This window comes from Calliphora vicina, chromosome 3 (genome assembly GCF_958450345.1).
Source record: "Calliphora vicina chromosome 3, idCalVici1.1, whole genome shotgun sequence".
Lineage (NCBI taxonomy): Eukaryota > Metazoa > Arthropoda > Insecta > Diptera > Calliphoridae > Calliphora > Calliphora vicina.
Window position 1 is genome coordinate 1,769,901 of NC_088782.1, and position 20,483 is coordinate 1,790,383.

General features: G+C 29.6%; 1 protein-coding gene across 1 annotated transcript; it reads left to right on the forward strand.

Moving 5' to 3' along the window:
* Window positions 1-16,908: 16,908 nt before the first annotated feature.
* Window positions 16,909-20,251, forward strand: INPP5E (Inositol-3-phosphate synthase). The gene is made up of 5 exons (XM_065504773.1): window positions 16,909-18,325; window positions 18,394-18,522; window positions 18,597-19,254; window positions 19,323-19,576; window positions 19,640-20,251. Exons 1-5 carry the CDS (start codon window positions 17,067-17,069, stop codon window positions 19,746-19,748), a joined length of 2,409 nt encoding a protein of 802 aa, XP_065360845.1. The 5' UTR covers window positions 16,909-17,066; the 3' UTR covers window positions 19,749-20,251.
* Window positions 20,252-20,483: the final 232 nt, after the last annotated feature.

Genomic DNA, 20,483 nt, shown 5'->3' on the forward strand with positions numbered 1-20,483 from the left:
GTAATAGTGCAAAAATTTAACTGGGCAATGTGCTGAAAGTGCTGAAAGTATTTTTCAGTACTCATCCCCGGGTAACGTTTTTGTATGCCCAAAACTCCTCAACAACATTTTATTCTTGCCAAATATGAAGTAGGCTTTATATATATATATAGTGGACCAATTATGGACCTATTATCATAAATGCTGTAGTGTAATTTTTATTTATATGAAACTTAAATGAACCAAATTTAATTTCATTACTAAACACTTTAAGAGAACTTTTCGCTTCAAAGTATTTTTTTGTGGAAGTGATCTTTATATGAAAACGCAATAATTCAAAATTTTTGTTTTTTTGACTTAATCCAATTCTACACATTAAAATCTATATCTATATGTATATCCATAATGAAATTATGATGCGAAATTTATACAAATATAAACCTATTTTTTGAAGTAGTGTAATTATTCAGCTAGTTTATGGGCAAATGGAAATATTATTCAGCAAAGTCGATTTTAGACAGAGTTTATAACCATTAACATTTGCCAAGTCTCGGAAATTTTGCAAACCCATGAATCGGGTAATAAGCCGTCGACAAATCAGCATTAAGAGCTGAATCTCTGCTAAAAATTAAGTTCCAAGTGGCGCTAATGAACTAGATCTCAAATTATAGGTTATATATTATTAGAGAGGTCTTTAAAATATCTTCCATTTAATATTTATAATGTACAAGATTTATTTGGAAGTGATTTGAAAAATGTCACTAAAACTGACTAATTTGATCATATTATTAAAAAAGTATGTAACTTACATTTTCTGTCCGGATGCCATATATATATGGAGAGCTATATATCTGCAAAAATATACTTTCAATAATTATACAATTTTAATATACAATATATTAACTTGTTATTCGTATAAACACAAAATGTTTGACTGACTCCAAGGTATGAATACGCCTTGACTGACTCCACATGTGTGCATAGATAACCGATATATCATACTACTTCATAGATTTATGCATACAATTCATTTAACTTATATAATAAATAGTTGTGGCCATACGACAAAAGTAATTATTTTTTGTTAATATTAACAATTAATATTTACCAAAAAAAAAATCCTATATTTGGGGAAAACTCCTCTAAATTGGCAACACTGCTGAGTAAAAAAGTTGGCGAGAGAACATTTTGCAGGAGATTAGTTGCAAAATAAAGTACTAAATGTTGTTGAAGTATAAATACAACTGAGATAGTTTGTGTGAAATGAACAATACCTTTTTTATTTAGTAAGTTTGAATTTACTTATTGTGTTTCAAAATTATTATATTTTTTGTTAAAACAAATATTTAATTAAAATGAAAACGTGTATTATAAAAAAATTTATACAGTTTTATATATAAGTAACATTTATATTAAGGTTGGAGTATAATTCGCAGTGGTTAAAAAGTTATCGTAACGACTATTCGTATTATTTCCAAATATTTTTGAAAAAACCGGTTTTGATTTTTGTCTTTAAAAAAAAACGGTTAATCGGTTTATATTAAATTTTTATTCAATATGAAAAAGGTCTACTTAAATTGAATTCTTAAGGATCTATCTTTATGAAATTATTTTATATCTTTTACGAAATATACAATTTTCTATAAAATAAATCAATATTTTTAAAAACGGTATCAAAGTTTTTATCAAAGAACTGAAAAGTTAAAAGATTAAGAATAAACCGTTATCAAAAGTTATCGGAAAAATAAATATAACAACCCGGATTATTTAAACAATAAAGTACATTACAATATAGGTGTTTCTGATTTTTGTTTTGTGATTTGTAAACAAAAATTTTATAAAAAAAACTAAATATTAAAGTTTATAAAATGATTTTGTATGTATGTGTTTACATTTATTGTGTTTTGCAACTAACTTCACTATTAAACGCGCTGTCAAAATCGGATTTTCCAATTGCAAAGCGTTGCTGCCGCGTTATTTCGGTATGCTGCATACAAATTGTATGGGCATGAGAAATTTTGACAACTAGAAAACGCTTGCCGCTTTTGTTTAGGTATGCGTGTAATAATGGTATATTAAAAATAACGACATTTTAGCTTATACTTAGATCACTTCACCAAAGACAGGGTTAGCCGACTGTAATGTAAAGACCTAATTAGTTTGTACGTTCCGTAACAAATCAGCTGTTTTTGTGATTAGTTTTCCTATAAAGTTGCGGATGAATCTGTTGAAAACTGAATTTCCTTACGTTTTTAAGTGTCATCTGCTATCAATGAGTTTTGCAAATAAATTGAAAAATCATTTTTTTAAGCACAAAATATTGGTTTTATATACAACAAATTGGTTTTATAAAAACAAAATTTTCCATTTATTCACAAGATATTCTATTCTATCTACAAACTTAATAAATACATGAGTTAAAAAAAATACGAAAGAAAATAATACTAACATGACATGAAGGGATATTGAAATGTTCAGCTTTTCTATCTCTGAACACTTGTGTTCTAAAGTCGATTATTCGAACAATCGACTTTTTGCTGAAAAAAGAAAAGTCGAAATCGACTTTTGGTCGGAAAAAAGTCGAACAATCGATTAGCTATCTCAAAAGTCGACTTTTTAGATTGTTAAAAAATTTTAATTACAACATAATGCTAAAACTAAATACATATGCACAAAATAAAATTTTTTCTAGTTTGTGCAAAAATAAAGTTTTTAGTTTTTAGACGTATATACTCGAATTGCTGAAACTTTTAGGAAAGTGTTTGATAATAAACATCCCAAATTAGTAATATAAATTTGTTTACTTTTTTATAAATTTAAATCTAACTATTAGAAACAAAAGTTACAATACATATTATTTAATACATTATCGCATTGATACATTTAATTTTTATTGCTAAACATTATTACAAAAGGCGCATTAATAAATGTAGAAAACCAAGTATTTTTTACAAGAAATGGTAAAAAGTTGAAAAAATTCGGAAATAGTCGGAAAGTCGAAAATAGTGGAAAAGTCGAAATAAATCGATTTAACTAAAAGTCAAAAGTCGACTTTTCATGAATTATCAAAAGTAGAAAGTTCGAAAAGTCAACTTTTTAAAAATCGAAAGGTCAAAAAGTTTTTTATTTTAACATAAGAACCCTATTGAACACAACACTAACCAAATGAAAACTACAACTCTAAATGATAATACAGTTCGTCGGTAACACCGAGTGTTTTTTAATATCGGAAATTCTCTCTTGTTTTAACATTTTTATTACATTTATAATTTTCAAAATGTGAATAACACAGTACAACATTTTTCAGTTCATTGCTTTGGGACTCAATTCTGACAATTGCACGTGAAAGTAGCTCCAAAAATAAGAACTTCAACATCATTAGTTTTGTCAAGTTGGCTGCCGTAATAATTTAATGACCATACGAATTTTTTTTCCTCAAGGTGGATTTTTATCACTTTTTCTATATTTTAGCACGGTTATATCTCGTATACCGTATGGAGAATCTCTTTTGTGGCTGAAGGAAAGTTGTAGATATTGAATAGTAGAAAAAAAGTACGGAACATACCTACCCGAAAAAGATGCATCCAGTGCCTTAAAATCGCAAAAATGCCCATTTTTAAAAAAAAATTACCAATTTTTCGCCTTTTTTGCTCAATAACTGGATTACAAATCCAATTATGGACCGATCACCATGAAAATAGGTCGCGTGATTTATGTCTATATGAAAGTTATTTATCATGAATTTTGTATGTATACCATCATTTTTAACAGATTTATGCACTTTAAAGTGATTTCCGTAAGCGGGACTTATATGGGAGCTATGAATAATTATGGACCGATCATAATAAAATTTTTTGACATGAATTTTGTATATACAAAACTTATTTGGAGCGAAATTTGTGTAGATACATATATAAATTAAACATTTATGACCGATAAAGTCCAATTTCGGGAGGACATTTGTATGGAGGCTAGGTGAAATAATGAACCGATTTTAGCCAATTTCAACAGGCTTCTTCCTTGGGCCGAACAAATTATATGTACCATATTTTTTTATGATCGGTCCATAATTAGTCATAGCTCTCATATAAGACACGCTTCCGAAAATCACTTTAAAGTGCATAAATCTGTTAAAAATTATGGTATACATACAAAATTCATGATAAATAACTTTCATATAGAAACAAATCACACGACCTAATTTCATGGTGATCGGTCCATAATTGGATTTGTAATCCAGTTATTGATCAAAAAAGGTGAAAAATTGGTAAAAAAAAATTAAAAAATGAGCATTTTTGCGATTTTTAAGGCACTGGATGCACTTTTTTCTGGTAGGTATGTTCCGTACTTTTTTTCTACTATTCAATATCTACAACTTTCCTTCAGCCACAAAAGAGATTCTCCATACGGTATACGAGATATAACCGTGCTAAAATATAGAAAAAGTGATAAAAATCCACCTTGACGAAATAAATTCGTATGGCCATTAAATTTTTACGGCAGCCAACTTGACAAAACTAATGATGCAGAAGTTCTTATTTTTGGGGCTACTTTCACGTGCAATTGTCAGAATTGAGTCCCAAAATCATGTGTTGTACTGTGTAATATGAAATGATTTAAATAGCATAGAAAATAAAAACTAATTTTTTAATAAAAATGGTTACGAGTTTGATATGACAACACCTAATCATTAAGTTCTCTTATTAAATTTAACGGTTTTTTGTTGTTTTTTTACTTCCTTTTTCTTTTCTACATTTTTAAGAGCATTTATGCTACAAGTTTATCTCTCCCTTATTAATACACTAAGTTTTCGAAGAGAACTCAGAACTAAAGTGCAAATTCTCTATTTTAAACAATTATTTATTTAAGGGAAAGAAAAATTGTCAAAAGTATTTGTGCAAGGCGAATTTATACAAGGTGGTGGTAATTCTACAAAAACAACAAATGGTCTTAACAAATGTCAAAAAACAGAAATTAAAAATTAAACAAATATGCATTAAAACTAAATATAGTGTAGATAATTGAATAGTGAGGGCTTTACTTATTTATGCAAAATATAAATATTTTGTTAATTAGCTTTGAATATGTAGATATTGAAGTATAAAAACAAGCTTTGACAGGTGTTAGAACCAAACAAGCGAAAAAAGAGTAATCAGCTGATTGACTGACTCCACCTTGTATAAATTCGCCTTGGTATTTGTGTCTGAAAACAAACTGTCAAATTGTGTGTAATTTGAAGAGTGGTTGTTGGGACGGTCGCTCGGTCGATATGTCGACACACAATATTGTTGGGGTTTGTTGTTGAGTTTGTGAAAATACACAAAATAGTTGCGGAAAATTTTTCGGTGAGCGAACAGCGAAAATAAGTCAGACGAAGAAAAATAATATTCTATCATGAAACTACTGTGAAAAAAGCTTAAAAGAAACAACAAAACGATTACATATACATAGAGTCAAGGAAAGAATCAACTGAAAAATATTGTCGTTAAATTAACAAAAAAAATAAATAATTCGAGTTACATAAACAATAAATAATACTAAAAAAGCACATAAAAGAAACATAAAATTTCTATAAATTAGAAAGTGGTAAATTCTAGTTAAGAATGTTTAAAAATAATAAAAAGAAATTACGAAAATGTAAAATCAATGATAAAATCAGAAACATCAACAGCAACAACAACAACAAGATAATCTTACTGTACCTGTACCTGAACCTGAACTTGAAGGAAGGAAATACCAAGTTGTAAATGTATGTGTTTGTATGTACAATTGTGAAAGTGTGTGAAAAATCTGTTCTCTAAATATTGACATACATATGAAATTATACTTAATAATAAAGTGCGTATTTTTCGTTTTGTACGTGGGCGTAAAGTGTTAAATATTTCACAAAATTATTAAACATTTAAATGAGACAGAACTCATTATAACGTGACCGTTTCGTTGAAAATAAATAATGACGAAAAATTCTTTAAATTATTTCAACTTTAGTCGTCGTTTGTCCTAAATACGTATTATTTTTTTTTATTATTTTTTTTATTGCTTGTAGTTGGATTCTTTATGTTTTAAATATTACTCATGGGTCTTTTTTGATTTCTGCACCCTCTCGAGTCAAACTTTTATGACCGCATTGGCGCCAATTATTGAAATTTTCTTCGCTGAAATTCCATGTTGTAAAAAACACCCCCTCGAATAAATCGCCGCTTCAAACGCATTTCCTTGTTTCCTTTTTATGGGTTTTTGTGTTGTGCTTCGTTGTTGTAGTTTCGTATTCCACCCAACAACCTAGCAACTGATTTTAAAGCTTTTTTTTGGAAAGAAAAAAAATATAGTTTTGGCCTCCTTTGGCTGTAAGTTGTGGGCAACAAAATAGTTAACAAAGAATTGATATCATTTTTATACCTATATTGAATTCCAAAATTCTATACCTATGCATTTTTAAACATCCAATTACACCTAATCGTAGTTTATATAAATAAATACATATACATAAGTATGTATGTACTACATTTAGAATTTTTAGAATTTTTATTTAGAATTATCTGGGCTATACATAATATTCTGAATAGCAAAATTTAAATCGCAGGTACAGAAAAACTATAGGAGGTATTGCTATACTTTTTTCATATTTTTATAAAAAAATTCTGATATTTGTTTAGCAAAATTTTTAAAAATTTTAAAATGGAGTTCTGCGAATAGGTTAACGATATTCTACGAAGACAAAAAGTCTAAAAGAATATGTTAAGTAAAAATGAGCTCTTAATTTAATATTTCTTGAAATATGTTAATTTTGTTCCTACATTTCTTGTTATAGTGGCCTGAGACACATTAATGGGGAATTTTTAATAACTTTAACATTTTTTAACTAATTTTAGTCTTTTATATCTCATTAGAACGACAATTGCGTTCACATTTTTATTCTTTTAAATTATATTGTAAAAGTAATTTTTTAATGGCTAAATTTTTACAGCATTTTAGAAAAAAAAGGTTAAAAAAAATTGTTTAACCCATTAAGCGCATTATTGTTTTTTGGAAAAAAGACCTTTTTTCACAATTTAGGCTGTAACTTTGGAATGGAAAGCGATAAATTATTGAATAAAATTGGAAATTAAAGCATACTTAATATGCTATTAAAATATTCAAAACATAAATTTATTATATGTATTTACATTAGCATAAATTTAATTTAAAATCTAATTTTTGTTTTTCACAAAATTTTATAAATGTACAAATTTTTTTAAAAAAAAGCCACAAAAGACAATATTATAAATTTTAGTAATGAACAATCATAAATACATAAAAACACAACTTTAAAAAAAATGTAAGAAAAAATGTTTTAACCTATTTTGTATCAGAGTATGTTTTTAGCAAGAGGAGTTCTTTCACTATAACTTAAATAAGTAAAAAACCTCAATAAACCCACACTATTTTTTTTCTGTATATAGAAGCTGAAAGTTCATATTTTAAGAGCATTTAATGGAATTTACCCGATCTTGCCCTGATTTTTTTTAAATTCAATCTATATATCGAAAAAACCACCAATAATGGAGAACTTTAAAAAAAATCTTAAAAAATATTTTCAAAACATTTATCTCAACAAAAATTATTTATTTACGTTCTCAAATACCTGAAGTTGATGGTTCCATTTTAATATTTCTAGTTTTAATAGATTTAACAAAAAATATAAGCTCTCGAAATATCACAATTTTCAATTTTAACCACAGCACGCAAAATTTGTAAAAATTATTTGACTTTGACCGCTCACTGCCAATAAAGTATGTTACTCACAACTGTAATTTTAGCAGTTTGTGATGTATTATTTAATGCACTTTAACCCAATACCAAACATGACTGAAACAGATAAGGTTAAGCTTTTGAATTAATCGCCACTTTTGGTACATTTCAACCCTCTGTGCGTCGTTTAATTAAGCTCAAATGTGGGGACAAACCGAACAAAATTCCGCCATCGATTTTTTGTGGTCACCCTAGTATGTAGGTTATAGATGGTATTTAGTATTTGATGTAATGATTTTGAAGGACTACAACGTTAATATTGTGACAAATAAATAAAATGAAAGTGATAAAAAACAGATTAAGATAAATACATTTTCTTCCACGGATTTCACGTTTTCATATAAACATTTTCCCATGTTAACACAATCCAAATATACACAGTTCAAATCATCAAACTTCTTGGTTAATTTACAAATTTTTCTTTGCTATATTTTTGTCCCTTACTGTATTTACAACTGTATAATAAAATTAGTTTGTGTGCTATGTTTACATTTACACGTACATGTGTATATATAATGTATGTATCTATGTATGTATACACAATCATAGTCCTTTTAAGTATAAACTGTTTGTGGGATATGAATTGTGTTGGTGCAGTCACGTCCAGAAGTGATTCATATTTACTGAAACAGTGTTACGAAAAAGTTAATGAACAAAATAGAATTTTCCAAATGTATTTCAGAATTTTCTAATTGTAAATCAGAAATTACTAATAGAAATACAAATAGAAAATTCGGAGATACAATCAGAAATTTCTCAAATACAATTAGAAAATTCTGAAACATAATTATAAGTTTCTGAAATATAATTGGAATATTCTGAAATATAATTAAAAATGTCGGAAATACAATTATGTATTAACTTCTGAAATACAAATGGTGTAGATGCTAGTGTGAAATGTTATCAAATAAATTAACACAGTCTGGTTCCCGATACTTCAGATAGTTCGTTCAGAACCAGAGCTTCGAATTATTTAATTCAATTTGAGCTTAATTCAAAATTATAAAAATTTCTGCAATATATTAGTAGCTAAGGGTAACACAATAGGCCTAAGGGCCTACGAGAATACTCGCTAATAACGAGCGGTACATGTCTAAAAGACCATGACAAATTAATTCAGACCTGCATCATAATTGACTAGTACTTAAAAAATTAGGATTAAGAACCATTTAAAGTACTTGTACTTAAAAAAACACGAGTTAGGGCCTTTCTATATTAAGGTAAAAAAGATATGTAGTTATGAATCAGCTGGTTTCAGTAATAGAAAACGAACAAAAGAAAATTTCAAAATGGTTGTCAAGGCCAATTCATATAAGGTGGAGTCAGTCAAACAGCTGATTACTTTTTTATTTCGCTTGTTATAGTCTTACTAAAAAAATTACACATGTATGTCCATTTACTTTTTATTTCTACTGTTATATGGTGGTTCTATTATTTTCCTTTTATCGAGTGCGTTCTATATATTTTATTGTAAATATTTACAACAAATCTTTGTTTGTTGTATGTATATACATATGTATGGATAAGTACCATTTAAACCACCCAACAGTTAAGCAAGTAGTCAATTTATCCCTTATAGACAGTAATTGTCACTAATGTCTGATTATTTGGCTAACTCCAATTGACATATTTTAGGTCAATTGACACGTATGTGCACTTTGTACTGTAAAAAGATATCAATTGTTTACTTTATACATCACAGGTATTCTAGCGTGAAGTCAATTGTCACTTAAGTGTCTCTAAGTAATCTAGAGTGTGGTTACTTTAAACGTTAATTGTGTATTGCACTTTTTTGTAATTCGTACAAACTGGTTTTATATTCATACAGTTTATTTTATTTATTTTTTTTTAAGTATACTGACATCCCATGTGACCTAGCGTGTAGTCAATTGTCACTTTAGTGTCTCTAAGTAACCTAGAGTTTAGTCACTTCAAACGTTTTTTTTAACTGAATTTTGGAAAATAGTTATTTTACCCACCAGAAGTAATATATTGGAGAGTTGTCGGAGGAAGGTTTGTTTACAAGCAATCGGTTATTGGACTGTATATGATAGTCTTTTTAACTGACTATTTGAGGTCAATTAGCACCCGTACATGTTAAAATAACTATTTATGTAGCTGATGAAGTAACCAGTTAGGTAGCTAGTAAGGTAACTTACTCTACGTAACCGGTGTGTGAATCCAATGCGTTGACTACTTTGCTCCAGCTATCAGACAGTCTCATTATAATTAAAATGCTTAGTACATGCACGTGTTAAAATCACTAGTCACGTAACTACGTATCTATTTGTTGTCACCCTAAGTGATATGTATAATTACTAGTTCGGGACAGACACCAAAAACTGCTGGGCATATATAAGTACCATTTATATACACAAGTAAAGTTTCAAAAGATGAAATTAGTTTTTCTTTATTACACACGTTTAAACTTTACCCATTAGTACTGCAACGTTTTTCTTAAATTATTTCCTTGTCATCCAATTCAGTATTGATTTTATTTTATTTTATTACAACATATTTGATTGCAATCTGTAGCAGCAAGGTATCCCAGTCCACCTACCGGTTCTATTGTTTATGTCATAATTTCTTCACCATTAAAAATATTAAACAGATTGTTATTTTTATATTTTTATTGAGGAATTTAAGAAAATATTTAGACTAATATCAATCATATTGGTATGTAGGTATTTATTTATTATTATTGTTGATACTGAGTTGTTTAAAACAATTGTGTTTTGAATAAAAAAATGTTTATTTATAATAAATTTTTTTAGACGTTGTTGTATGTTGTATTATTAAAATAATCATGTGATTGTAAAGAAAAGTCATAAAATAAACCTACATATATATGTACATATTTATTTATTTGTATGTACGATTATAATTTATCAAATAAATTCTTTATGCATAAGTATGTGTGTAATTAACAGACAAAAACTACCATTAATTAGAATAAAATTATATTCAAAATGACAAAATATCTACAAAAATTTTAAGAAATGCAAATTTCTTTACTTTTTCAAAAGTATGGCAAATAAACGTCATCAATTTCAGCATGATTTTTACACCCAAATAAGATGCCAACAGATGTTTGCGGCCAGACATTACGAAAACTACCAATAACAATAACGAAATTCACATGGTTTTACCCTTAAGACATAATACAAAAACAAATCAGATGAGTATAAGACCGAAAAAAAAGACAATCAGGGGTTCCCAAATCATTATTTAACAATTTGAATAATTTTTAGAGTTTGATTGTAATTTCTACAATATACATTTTCCACTGTATGAAGTAGGGCTGCCATGTTTGTATAGATGAAAAATAAAATTAAACTAAAACTAAAGTTTAGTTTGTTTGAGGACATTTTTTTTTTAATTTTTGTAGTTGATAAACTGGATCAGAGGATAAAAATTTCCTTTTTAAGGTTTTTATGATTTTGTCTCGCATAAGAAACATATACAATTTTGGTATAATGAGAAAGAAGGGTCTTTGAAATGCCGTTTCAATGGCGTCTACTTAATATATTTTCGATTTATTTCAAAAACATTCGAACTTTTGCAAAATTTAAATTAATATACATACATATTACAAACCTCATATAAATTTGCCGAAACGGTTGTTTTAGTTTTTCAAAATTCAATCTAGTTTGAATTTTATTTTAATATTTCGAGACCTATTTTCTCACTGATCTGATGTTAGCTATATGTTCTATGGGATGAACCAAAAGTAATGTGACGCCTATTTTTAGTGGCCTAAGTTCTGTACATAGACAATAAGTTCTGTCTTAAGTTTTGTACATAAGACTAGTATTTCGGGACTTCCCAAGGAAGTATAACGGGAATAAAATTAAAACCTAAAAACATCTTGAAAAAAACTAAATAAATTAAAGCCTAGATAAAGGTAGCCAATAAGAATTTTTGCTGGAATTCAATTTGAAAACAACTGTAATTTCAGCCATGAATACATTTCATGCAATTGAATTATACTTAGTTGTATTACACTTTTTATCAATACCATTCTCCAGTAAAAAGGAAACATAAATTCAAGCCACATGTCTTTTGTTCGTAAACTATTTAATTAAAATAAAAACATAATTATATTTGCATTCAAGTCAAATTCCAAGAAAATGTTGAAAGTGCTTAAAATTATTGATCTTTAGTGCTAATAGAGTGGTGTATAACCAAGACAATAAATAATACTTTTCGTGTGCTCAAATTCCGCATATGTTAGAAATTTTTTTCAAAAAACCTGATTCATGAATTTTTTATGGGGTAACATTAAGTCGTTAGTCTATGCCAACAAAACAATAATAAAAACCCGAAATTGTGAACGTTCCGACCGATATGTTGGAAAATTAGGTCCACAGAGTCGATAACTGAAGAGATCGAATTCCATATTAATATGGTACATGAGAATTGCATGTCAGCCCGATATCTTAATTATTTTGTTTTATTATACCCTTCACCATGAGTTGCAATGATATATATAAGTTTGTCATTCCGTTTGTAATTTCTACATTTTTCATTTGTGACCCCACAAAGTATATATATTCTGGATCGTTATAGATAGCGAAGTCGATATAGCCATGTCCTTCTGTATGTTGAAATCAACTTTCCGTAGCCCCCAAATAACTTACATACACGATTCACACAACAATATACCGGGAATTCTTCCGGCTCGGTTGCTATTTAAAATCGACAATCTCGATTTTTGGCCTATTTTTGATCTATATCTGGATTACTAAGTCATTAATATAGACAATATGGATATCTAATGATAGATATTTCAAAACCCATTGCAACGATGTATATAAGGCTATATATAGTAAGTTGGTAGTGTTTATAAACCGGTTAACCGAAAAACCGGTTTTTCTTCGAAATCTCGGTTTTTTGCGAACCGGTTAATTTAAAATGTTGATTTTCGGTTAACCGGTTTATCCGGTTTTTATCACTCGGTTAACCGGTTTTTAAAATTTGGTACTAAAATAAATAAATCACATTTTTTGTGCATTTTTTATATTCATTGTATACACATTATTGAATTTAAAGTTTCTTTCAATAAATTTTACTTCATTAATGTGTTTTATTCGTTCATTTCGTTAGCTTAGTGTACAAAGTCCTTTTCAGAAATATTACAGGAGAAACGTTCTAAAAGCCATGATTTGAATTATTTTTGAAATCTGATAATGGAGTTTTATTAATTATTTAGTATGATTTATAATGACAAATAATCAGAGCTAAGAAGAAGTGCGTTTGCATCTTATAGGTCCTTTTTGGGAATTGTAACATTTTCTGTTTCATATCAGAAAGTCGAGGTGATAATAAATTTTAAAATTATCAAATATTTAACTAAAAAAAAATTTATTTACAGTTTTTGGTTGAAATTTAATGAATAAACCAATAATTAAAAGAAGAATTATATACATATTTAGTAACATATTTATACTCAATTCCATTTGACTGAGATAATAATTTTGAAATTTTTACAAAATAAAATGGACTTAGCACTTTTGTATATTTATAGTTATTTAATATTAACCATTCCTACTAAAACTACAAATTTTAAAGCTGCGTATACTTTATAGGACATTTTATTTGTCTACACATATATGACGGTTAACCGGTTTAACTGGTTTTTTCGATGTCGGTTAACCGAAAAACCGGTTTTCTAAAAAAGGCCAATTTTCGGTTAACCGACAAACCGGTTTTTTAAAAAGTCGGTTTTTTATAAACACTATAAGTTGGGTCAAAATCGGGAAAAATATTTTTTAACCCGATTTTTTTTTCATCAACAAATTTTTTTTGGCATAAATTCTTTTTCCCAAAAATTTTTTTTTTAATTTCAAAAAAAAAAAAAATTTAAATTTTGTTTACCTAAAAGTATTTTAAAGTATAATTTGGTGAAGGGTATATAAGATTCGGCACAGCTTCTCTTAATTGTTTAAATTAGAGTTCGATTGTTCATGAACGAAGTAATTCAATTGAACAAATCAGTCAGAGTGAAGTGGCTCGGTCCTATTATTTTTATTAAAAGCGTTTATTTAACTTGTCATTTTAGTTTGTTTGTTGGTTTGTTAGTCAAAATTTTTAACTTAATTTTGAACCACTTCTCGTAGCACGAATACGCTGATGACAATGTAATTATAAAACTGTTAAAATAATCTTTAGATCATGCAAAAACCTGAAGTCATATTATGTTCGAAAATTCCAACTTGTGTATGTAAGCTGTTAAAATAATCTCTAAATCATGAGGATTCTTAAAAATATACTTTTAGTTTTATTTGAGGCCAATTTCTTACATTTCCCAATTTTGAAAAAATATGTTCGAAAATTCGAATTTAAATTCGAAATATTCAAGGAGCTCTAAAAATAAGAAAATAGAATAATAATAAACGAGTAAGAGAGCTATATTCGGCTGTGCCCAATCTTCACCAAATTATACTTTAAAATAAAAATTTTAAATATTTTTAAGTAAACAAAATTAAAATTTTTTTTTTTCAAAATTTAAAATTTTTTTTTAATTTATTAGCGAAATTGTTTTTAACTTTTTTAAATTATTAGTGAAAAAAATTTTATAACAAAAAAATTTTTTTTATGAAAAAAAAATTCGTTGTAAAAAATATTTTTCCCGATTTTGTAGGTTCGACTTACTTGGCCTTATATACATCATTACAAACGTCTTTGATATATCTATTATTGGATATCCATATTGTCAATATTAATAACTTATTTATTTATTTTATTTATAATTATTAATTACAGTAATACAATTAAGTAATTAAAAGAATTTTAAAAAAGTACTAGCGGCTAAGGCTTTCGACTCCGATTTGACTATTATTATAGGTATATTTTAAAGAAAATGTTGGTATAGAATACTTTAAATATTATAAGAGAGTCCAATTTCTGAGATGATTTTATAAATTTGTTTAATGTCGTGTTCTGGCAAGTTTTTTAGACATTCTGTTGGTTGTTGTGATCCAAATATTTTTACTATAGTGCTGTTGAAGGATGGGCAATCATCGAGTATGTGCTTTACGTTGAGTTGGGTATTACAAGTGGAGCATATTGAGGGCATGGTTATATCCAGTAGGTATTTATGGGTTGCTTTGGTGTGTCCAATTCTCATCCGTACAATTAGGTTTGTAACATTTTTCTGACACGATTTTGGAAAGTTTGGTTTACTACCCATGGGATTTAAGTTTTTGTATGCATGTTGATAGTCAGACCATTTTTGACTTTTGAATCTTATATAAAAAGAATAAATTCGATTTAAAATATCACGATGTTCCCATGTAGAGAAAGTAAGTAGAGGTCTGTTTTTTGCTTCAGCGGCTGCTTTATCTGCATATTCGTTGCCTGGTATACCGACGTGAGAGGGGATCCATAACAATTTTATTTTGTTGGTATTTTTAATGCAAATGTTTCTAATTTGAGTAATCAGCGGAGAATCATACAAAGTATTTTTTATAGCCATGATAACCGAAAGGCTGTCGGTGCATATGACAAATTTTGATGAGAGCTGAGAAGCATTTACGGCTGCTTCAGCATATTAATAACTTAGTAATTCAGTTATATATCAAAAATAGGTCGAGGTTGTTGTGGTTTTTCCTTATATCTCAGACATTTGTTTGCCGTATACAGGTAAATAAATGATCACGATGGCTATGAGAGCCGACTGCTTTGAAACCTATATGTATGTATGTGTGCTTATGGAAATTAAATTATAACAGCTAAAGCCTTTTCTAAATAAATTTTGAGCAATTAGAAAATTTTACACACTTTTGTAAGAAAATCAAATTTAAAAGATTGAGAACTCCTGACATTCACTATGCATATGATTAAATGCTTGTGAATAAGTGCATATGTGTGCGTGTGCATAATGTATATAATAGAAAAATCGGCAACAATAAAAATTGAAACGTGTTCAGATAAACGACCAATTAACATAAGAAAACCTAACAAAAAAGAGGCAGCAGAAAAACAGACTAAACAAAAAAATTTAGAATATAAAAACACAACAAAATAAATAAACAAAAAAAAAAAACAATCAGAATTGTCACGCAAATATAGACAACGACGAAGATAGAAAAAAAAACAACATTAGAAATCTCAGACCCTGACATTAGAATATTAAAAGTTGTTGAGACATTATCATCAGCAGAAGCAAAATTTTCGTGATTTTAAATTATTTTTCTAAAAAAAGTTCCTCAAAAAAAAACTATATTAAATTGCATAAAAGTGTTTATTGTTAAATACAATAACAAACAATATTATAAAATTTACAATTATAATATAAAAATATGTATATTCTACAAAAAAGTAATACAAGTAACAAATTGTGTGGATGTCTGTAAGAAATATTAAAATATTTGGCAAATAAAGTGCTAATTTATACATATTCATATTAAGGTAAAAGTTAAGGTTTTATAAATTAAAAAACAATATTTATATGAATATATGTATATCATTTAATCAGTACAGCCCTAAAAGTATGCAATACACAATTCGCTTAGTAAATATTTTATATATGCTATATTATTCACAAACATGTGATAAATGTTGAGAGTAATTAGATGAGATCCCGTGCAATAGTGAATAAGAAAAATCAAATTTAAATTCTTGTGAATAAATATTTAGCAGTGTATTGCATTGAAATAAAAATAAACTAATAAAAGAAAATCATTAGGTAATGTATAAATACCTTATAAATACAAATCATTTGACAACCTTTATTAAGATTTAAGTAATGTCGAACTGCACCATTTCCATTGTATACAAGAATCTTCCAATAGGATTTAGAATTTTTTAGTTGTATTTCAAAACTTCCGAATTAGAACATTCTGAAAAATTCTTAAGCAATACTCGACTGTCGAAAAGGGCTCCTCGCGTAAAACATAATGTTTGTATATAAATTGGGTACGCTGAACACAAATAGAGCAAACATTTCACAATTTGTCAACATGCACATAGGACTATGTGCACCGATGATATATTCTGGATCCTTATTGGTGGGGGTGTCGATTTACCAGTATCCGTTTTCCTGTTGACATTTTATAATCCTCTGAAATATATTTTTATTTTTATCACGAGGCTACATATTTTAATTAATTTAATCTTCTTTCAGAAATATCTAAACACTGCACAAATAATAATAATAATAATAATAATAATCAAAACGCACCCATGTTCCTGGTGACACAATATCAACTCCAAAACTCGTCTAAAACTATGCTCAAGTTTTAAAAATTTCTAATATACACAACACAATTCATAAAAAAAGATAAACTCGCAACATGCAACGTGGTGCCAGTGAGGAACGTATAACCAGTGCTAATTCCAGCCCAAGACATAGCAACAAATATCCGGGATCAGCGTTATTAGGCCTGCTCACAAAGCGTTCGACAAAAGTTGAACCTCATCCCGCCGTAGAAGTTGAGCACAATGAAAAACACGCTGTAGGCAACAGTAGCAGTCATCAACCGAACAGTGGAAATCATGACACCTCCTTTGCTAAATGCACTCCGGATAAGAAATCACCCCTAATGAATGATCACAATCATGTGAGCAGACCAAATCCTAGAAGTCAAACATTACCCAATAATGCCACTCCAAATGACATGCTAAGGGGGACACACTTCATAGAGAAGTCTCAGAGCAGTGGCATTATAAATTTGCATCGTAAAGTGAAGGTGGGTAAAAATAAAAATCACATACATCGTCATAGTACCGATGGTTCGCAAAGTGATGGCGGCATTGCCACTGGAATTGAAGTCATGCTGAGGAAGACCCCCAAAAATCGTTCTCCAAACCATAATCGTTTTAGTCATCAGTTCAGTTTGTGTTGTAAGGCGGAAAAGAAACCTGTTACCCCACCGGTAACAGTACGCTATAACTCCATTCCAGATGGCCAAAATCAAACCGTTAAGAAAGACAACATGTCGCTGAGTTGGATTACGCCGGATAATACTTCGCTGTCTATTGGTTCAGCCATCTCTAATCCAACGGCCTGTCTGCAGCCAACTTTTGTGGCCGTACCGGCGGCTGCTCTGACGGAGTGTGCCAGTGCTCCACAGAGTCCGGTAACTGGGAAATCCATGATGTTTCCAAATGTTGACTCCTCCTATGGTTCACCTTCCAATACCTCGCTAAAAAGCAATCAAAGTGATACACCTAATGGTGCTAATAACTCTTCAGGCAGTGGTCCCATACGGCCCATAGCCATTTCAGCCTGTCGTTCTCGCCTAAGACTTAAACTATATCCTCCTGGCAAGGAATTGCCACCATTTGCTGCTGAATTTCCTGCTGCAGAAGAAGGAGCTGTGTCAGATATCAAGAGGGCCACTACGCCCCAACATATGTCTTCTCCCAACATTGCAAGTCAGACAGAGATAACGGGCTCTGTTGCTCATGAGCCAGACTCGCAATCCATTCGCTTTATGTCTCATGAAAATATACAAATGCAACGCCAGAGCTCTAGTTCGGGTTTAGCGCGTCATGCTCTTATGGCAGCCCAAGTTTTAAGTTTAATACCAACGGATCAGGCAAGAGAGAGGTGAGTTATAAGTTAATTGTTACAATAAATGAATAACACAAATTAATCTTCAATTTCTTTTATTTTAGGAGTTATTTGGATGGACGTTTAGGTTCTTCTTCCTTGTTGGGCCCCAGTGAATTGATCAAAGTTATACCCAACAAGGAAGTGACTATATTTGTGGGTACCTGGAACATGAATGGCCAAAGTCCGCCCAAGTAAGCAAAAAATAATTTGAAATTAATTATGTTGCCTTGAAAATTTAAAATTATCAATTTTCTCGTCTACACAGGGAAATGAACGATTTCGTGCTGCCCGCAAATATTGAGCATGTACCCGACATTGTTGCCATTGGCACTCAGGAATCCAGTCCAGATCGTTTTGAATGGGAAGTTACTATACAAGAAACCTTGGGACCATCACATGTTCTCTTCCACTCCACAGTATTGGGTACACTGCATTTGGCTGTGTATATGAGGCGAGATTTGATATGGTACTGTTCGGCTCCCGAAGATGCCAATTTGTCGGTGAGAACTGGTTCAGCGTTTCGCACAAAAGGAGCCGTGGCCATTTCATTTTGTCTCTTCGGCACCTCAATGCTTTTTGTCACCTCGCATTTAACAGCTCATCAGCAAAAAGTCAAAGAAAGAGTATCAGATGTTAAGAGAATTATACATGCTCTCGACTTGCCAAAGAATCTTAATTTAAGACATAAAAATAAGGATGTCACCCAGAATTTCGATAATGTATTCTGGTGTGGAGATTTAAATTTTCGTTTGAGTGAGCCGAGAGAAAAACTCTTGGAATGGATTGAGAACACCAAATTCCCACTCCCCTCACATTTACCACATGGCTATATGCATACCGATCAGCTGTCGTCGGTGTTGGCAGATGGTGCAGCATTTCGGGGGTTTATGGAGGCTAATATAACATTTCCTCCCACCTATAAGGTATTTGTATTGTCTTTTATTAAGTTAAATTTAAAATTCTTAATAAAAAATTTAATTTCTTTTTACAGTACGATCCTGGTACACAGCACTTTGATACCTCTTCGAAACAACGTGCTCCCGCTTATACCGATCGCATTTTATATAAATATCGTCAAGCTCAGGGTTTAATGATGAGACGCCAAAGTACAATACCAGGCATGCCATCGCCCTCGCAACCGTTGGTCCAGTGCTTATTATACGATTCGGTGCCGTCCATTACCACATCGGACCATAAACCGGTTTGGGCTTTATTTAAGACTATTATTAGAGCGGGTACAGATTCGTAAGTCTGCGTTTGGAAGAAAACTTTATTTTTGTTTTAATTTAAAATTTGTTCTTTCTTTAGCATTCCATTGGCAGCTGGACTTTTTTGTCGTGATATTTATTTGGAGGGTATGAAACGTAGATTAAATAATCAATATACAGGCTCTTCGGCCGTTTGTTCTATACAATAATTTTTCTTAATTAACGCACAATTTTCAAAACCCATTACCGTAGACGTGTAGCTGGGATTTAGCAATGTAATTTTAACAAATAGAGGCTTTAATTTTGGTATTTTGTGTGGGTTTTTATGCAAATTTCTTTAGAAATTATTTAATTTCGTTAAAGCGTATAAATATGTAGTTGAGATCAAAATCATACTGTAAAGATAGGCATTCATGTTTTAAAAGATGAAAAGCAATATTTAATGCACACTCGTTTCATAGGTGTTGTAATTATTTTTAGTAATTTAGTTTTTTCTTAAGCCAATTTTTATAATTCATAGGACTTTAGGACTTTAGTTAAAATATCGTAGTCGAGTAAAAGCACCTTTTCACTGTGCTTTCAATATCTTTCATGTAATGAGAACTTAATGTTTAGTGAATACTGTATTTAAATGTTTTTGTAAATCTATCGAAAATTGTGTTAGTAAATATTACAGGCATTTGGTACTGTTGGCCTTTGTTCACAAGTAATACAAAACAAAAATCCGTTTATAACGTTCGATTTAGAATCACTCAATGATATCATTTAACGATGTTCGTATCGATATTTAATTGATCCTATGGTTTAATTGAATACGGCTTAATCCAACAGCATCATTAGGGTGGCCCTTAATAAACGAAATCGAGTCGAGACTAGTCGCAATGTATCAAATTGATATCAATAAAAGAAAGCAGCGTTAGAAAATAATATCTTCACTTTTTATT

What these genes read in the sequence shown, in the direction of transcription:
- INPP5E (XM_065504773.1), top strand. Translation starts at nt 17,067, where the DNA reads ATGCAACGTGGTGCCAGTGAGGAACGTATAACCAGTGCTAATTCCAGC. An exon ending in ACGGATCAGGCAAGAGAGAG is followed by an intron (nt 18,326 to 18,393) that starts GTGAGTTATAAG and finishes CTTTTATTTTAG; the next exon opens with GAGTTATTTGGATGGACGTT. An exon ending in CATTTCCTCCCACCTATAAG is followed by an intron (nt 19,255 to 19,322) that starts GTATTTGTATTG and finishes TTCTTTTTACAG; the next exon opens with TACGATCCTGGTACACAGCA.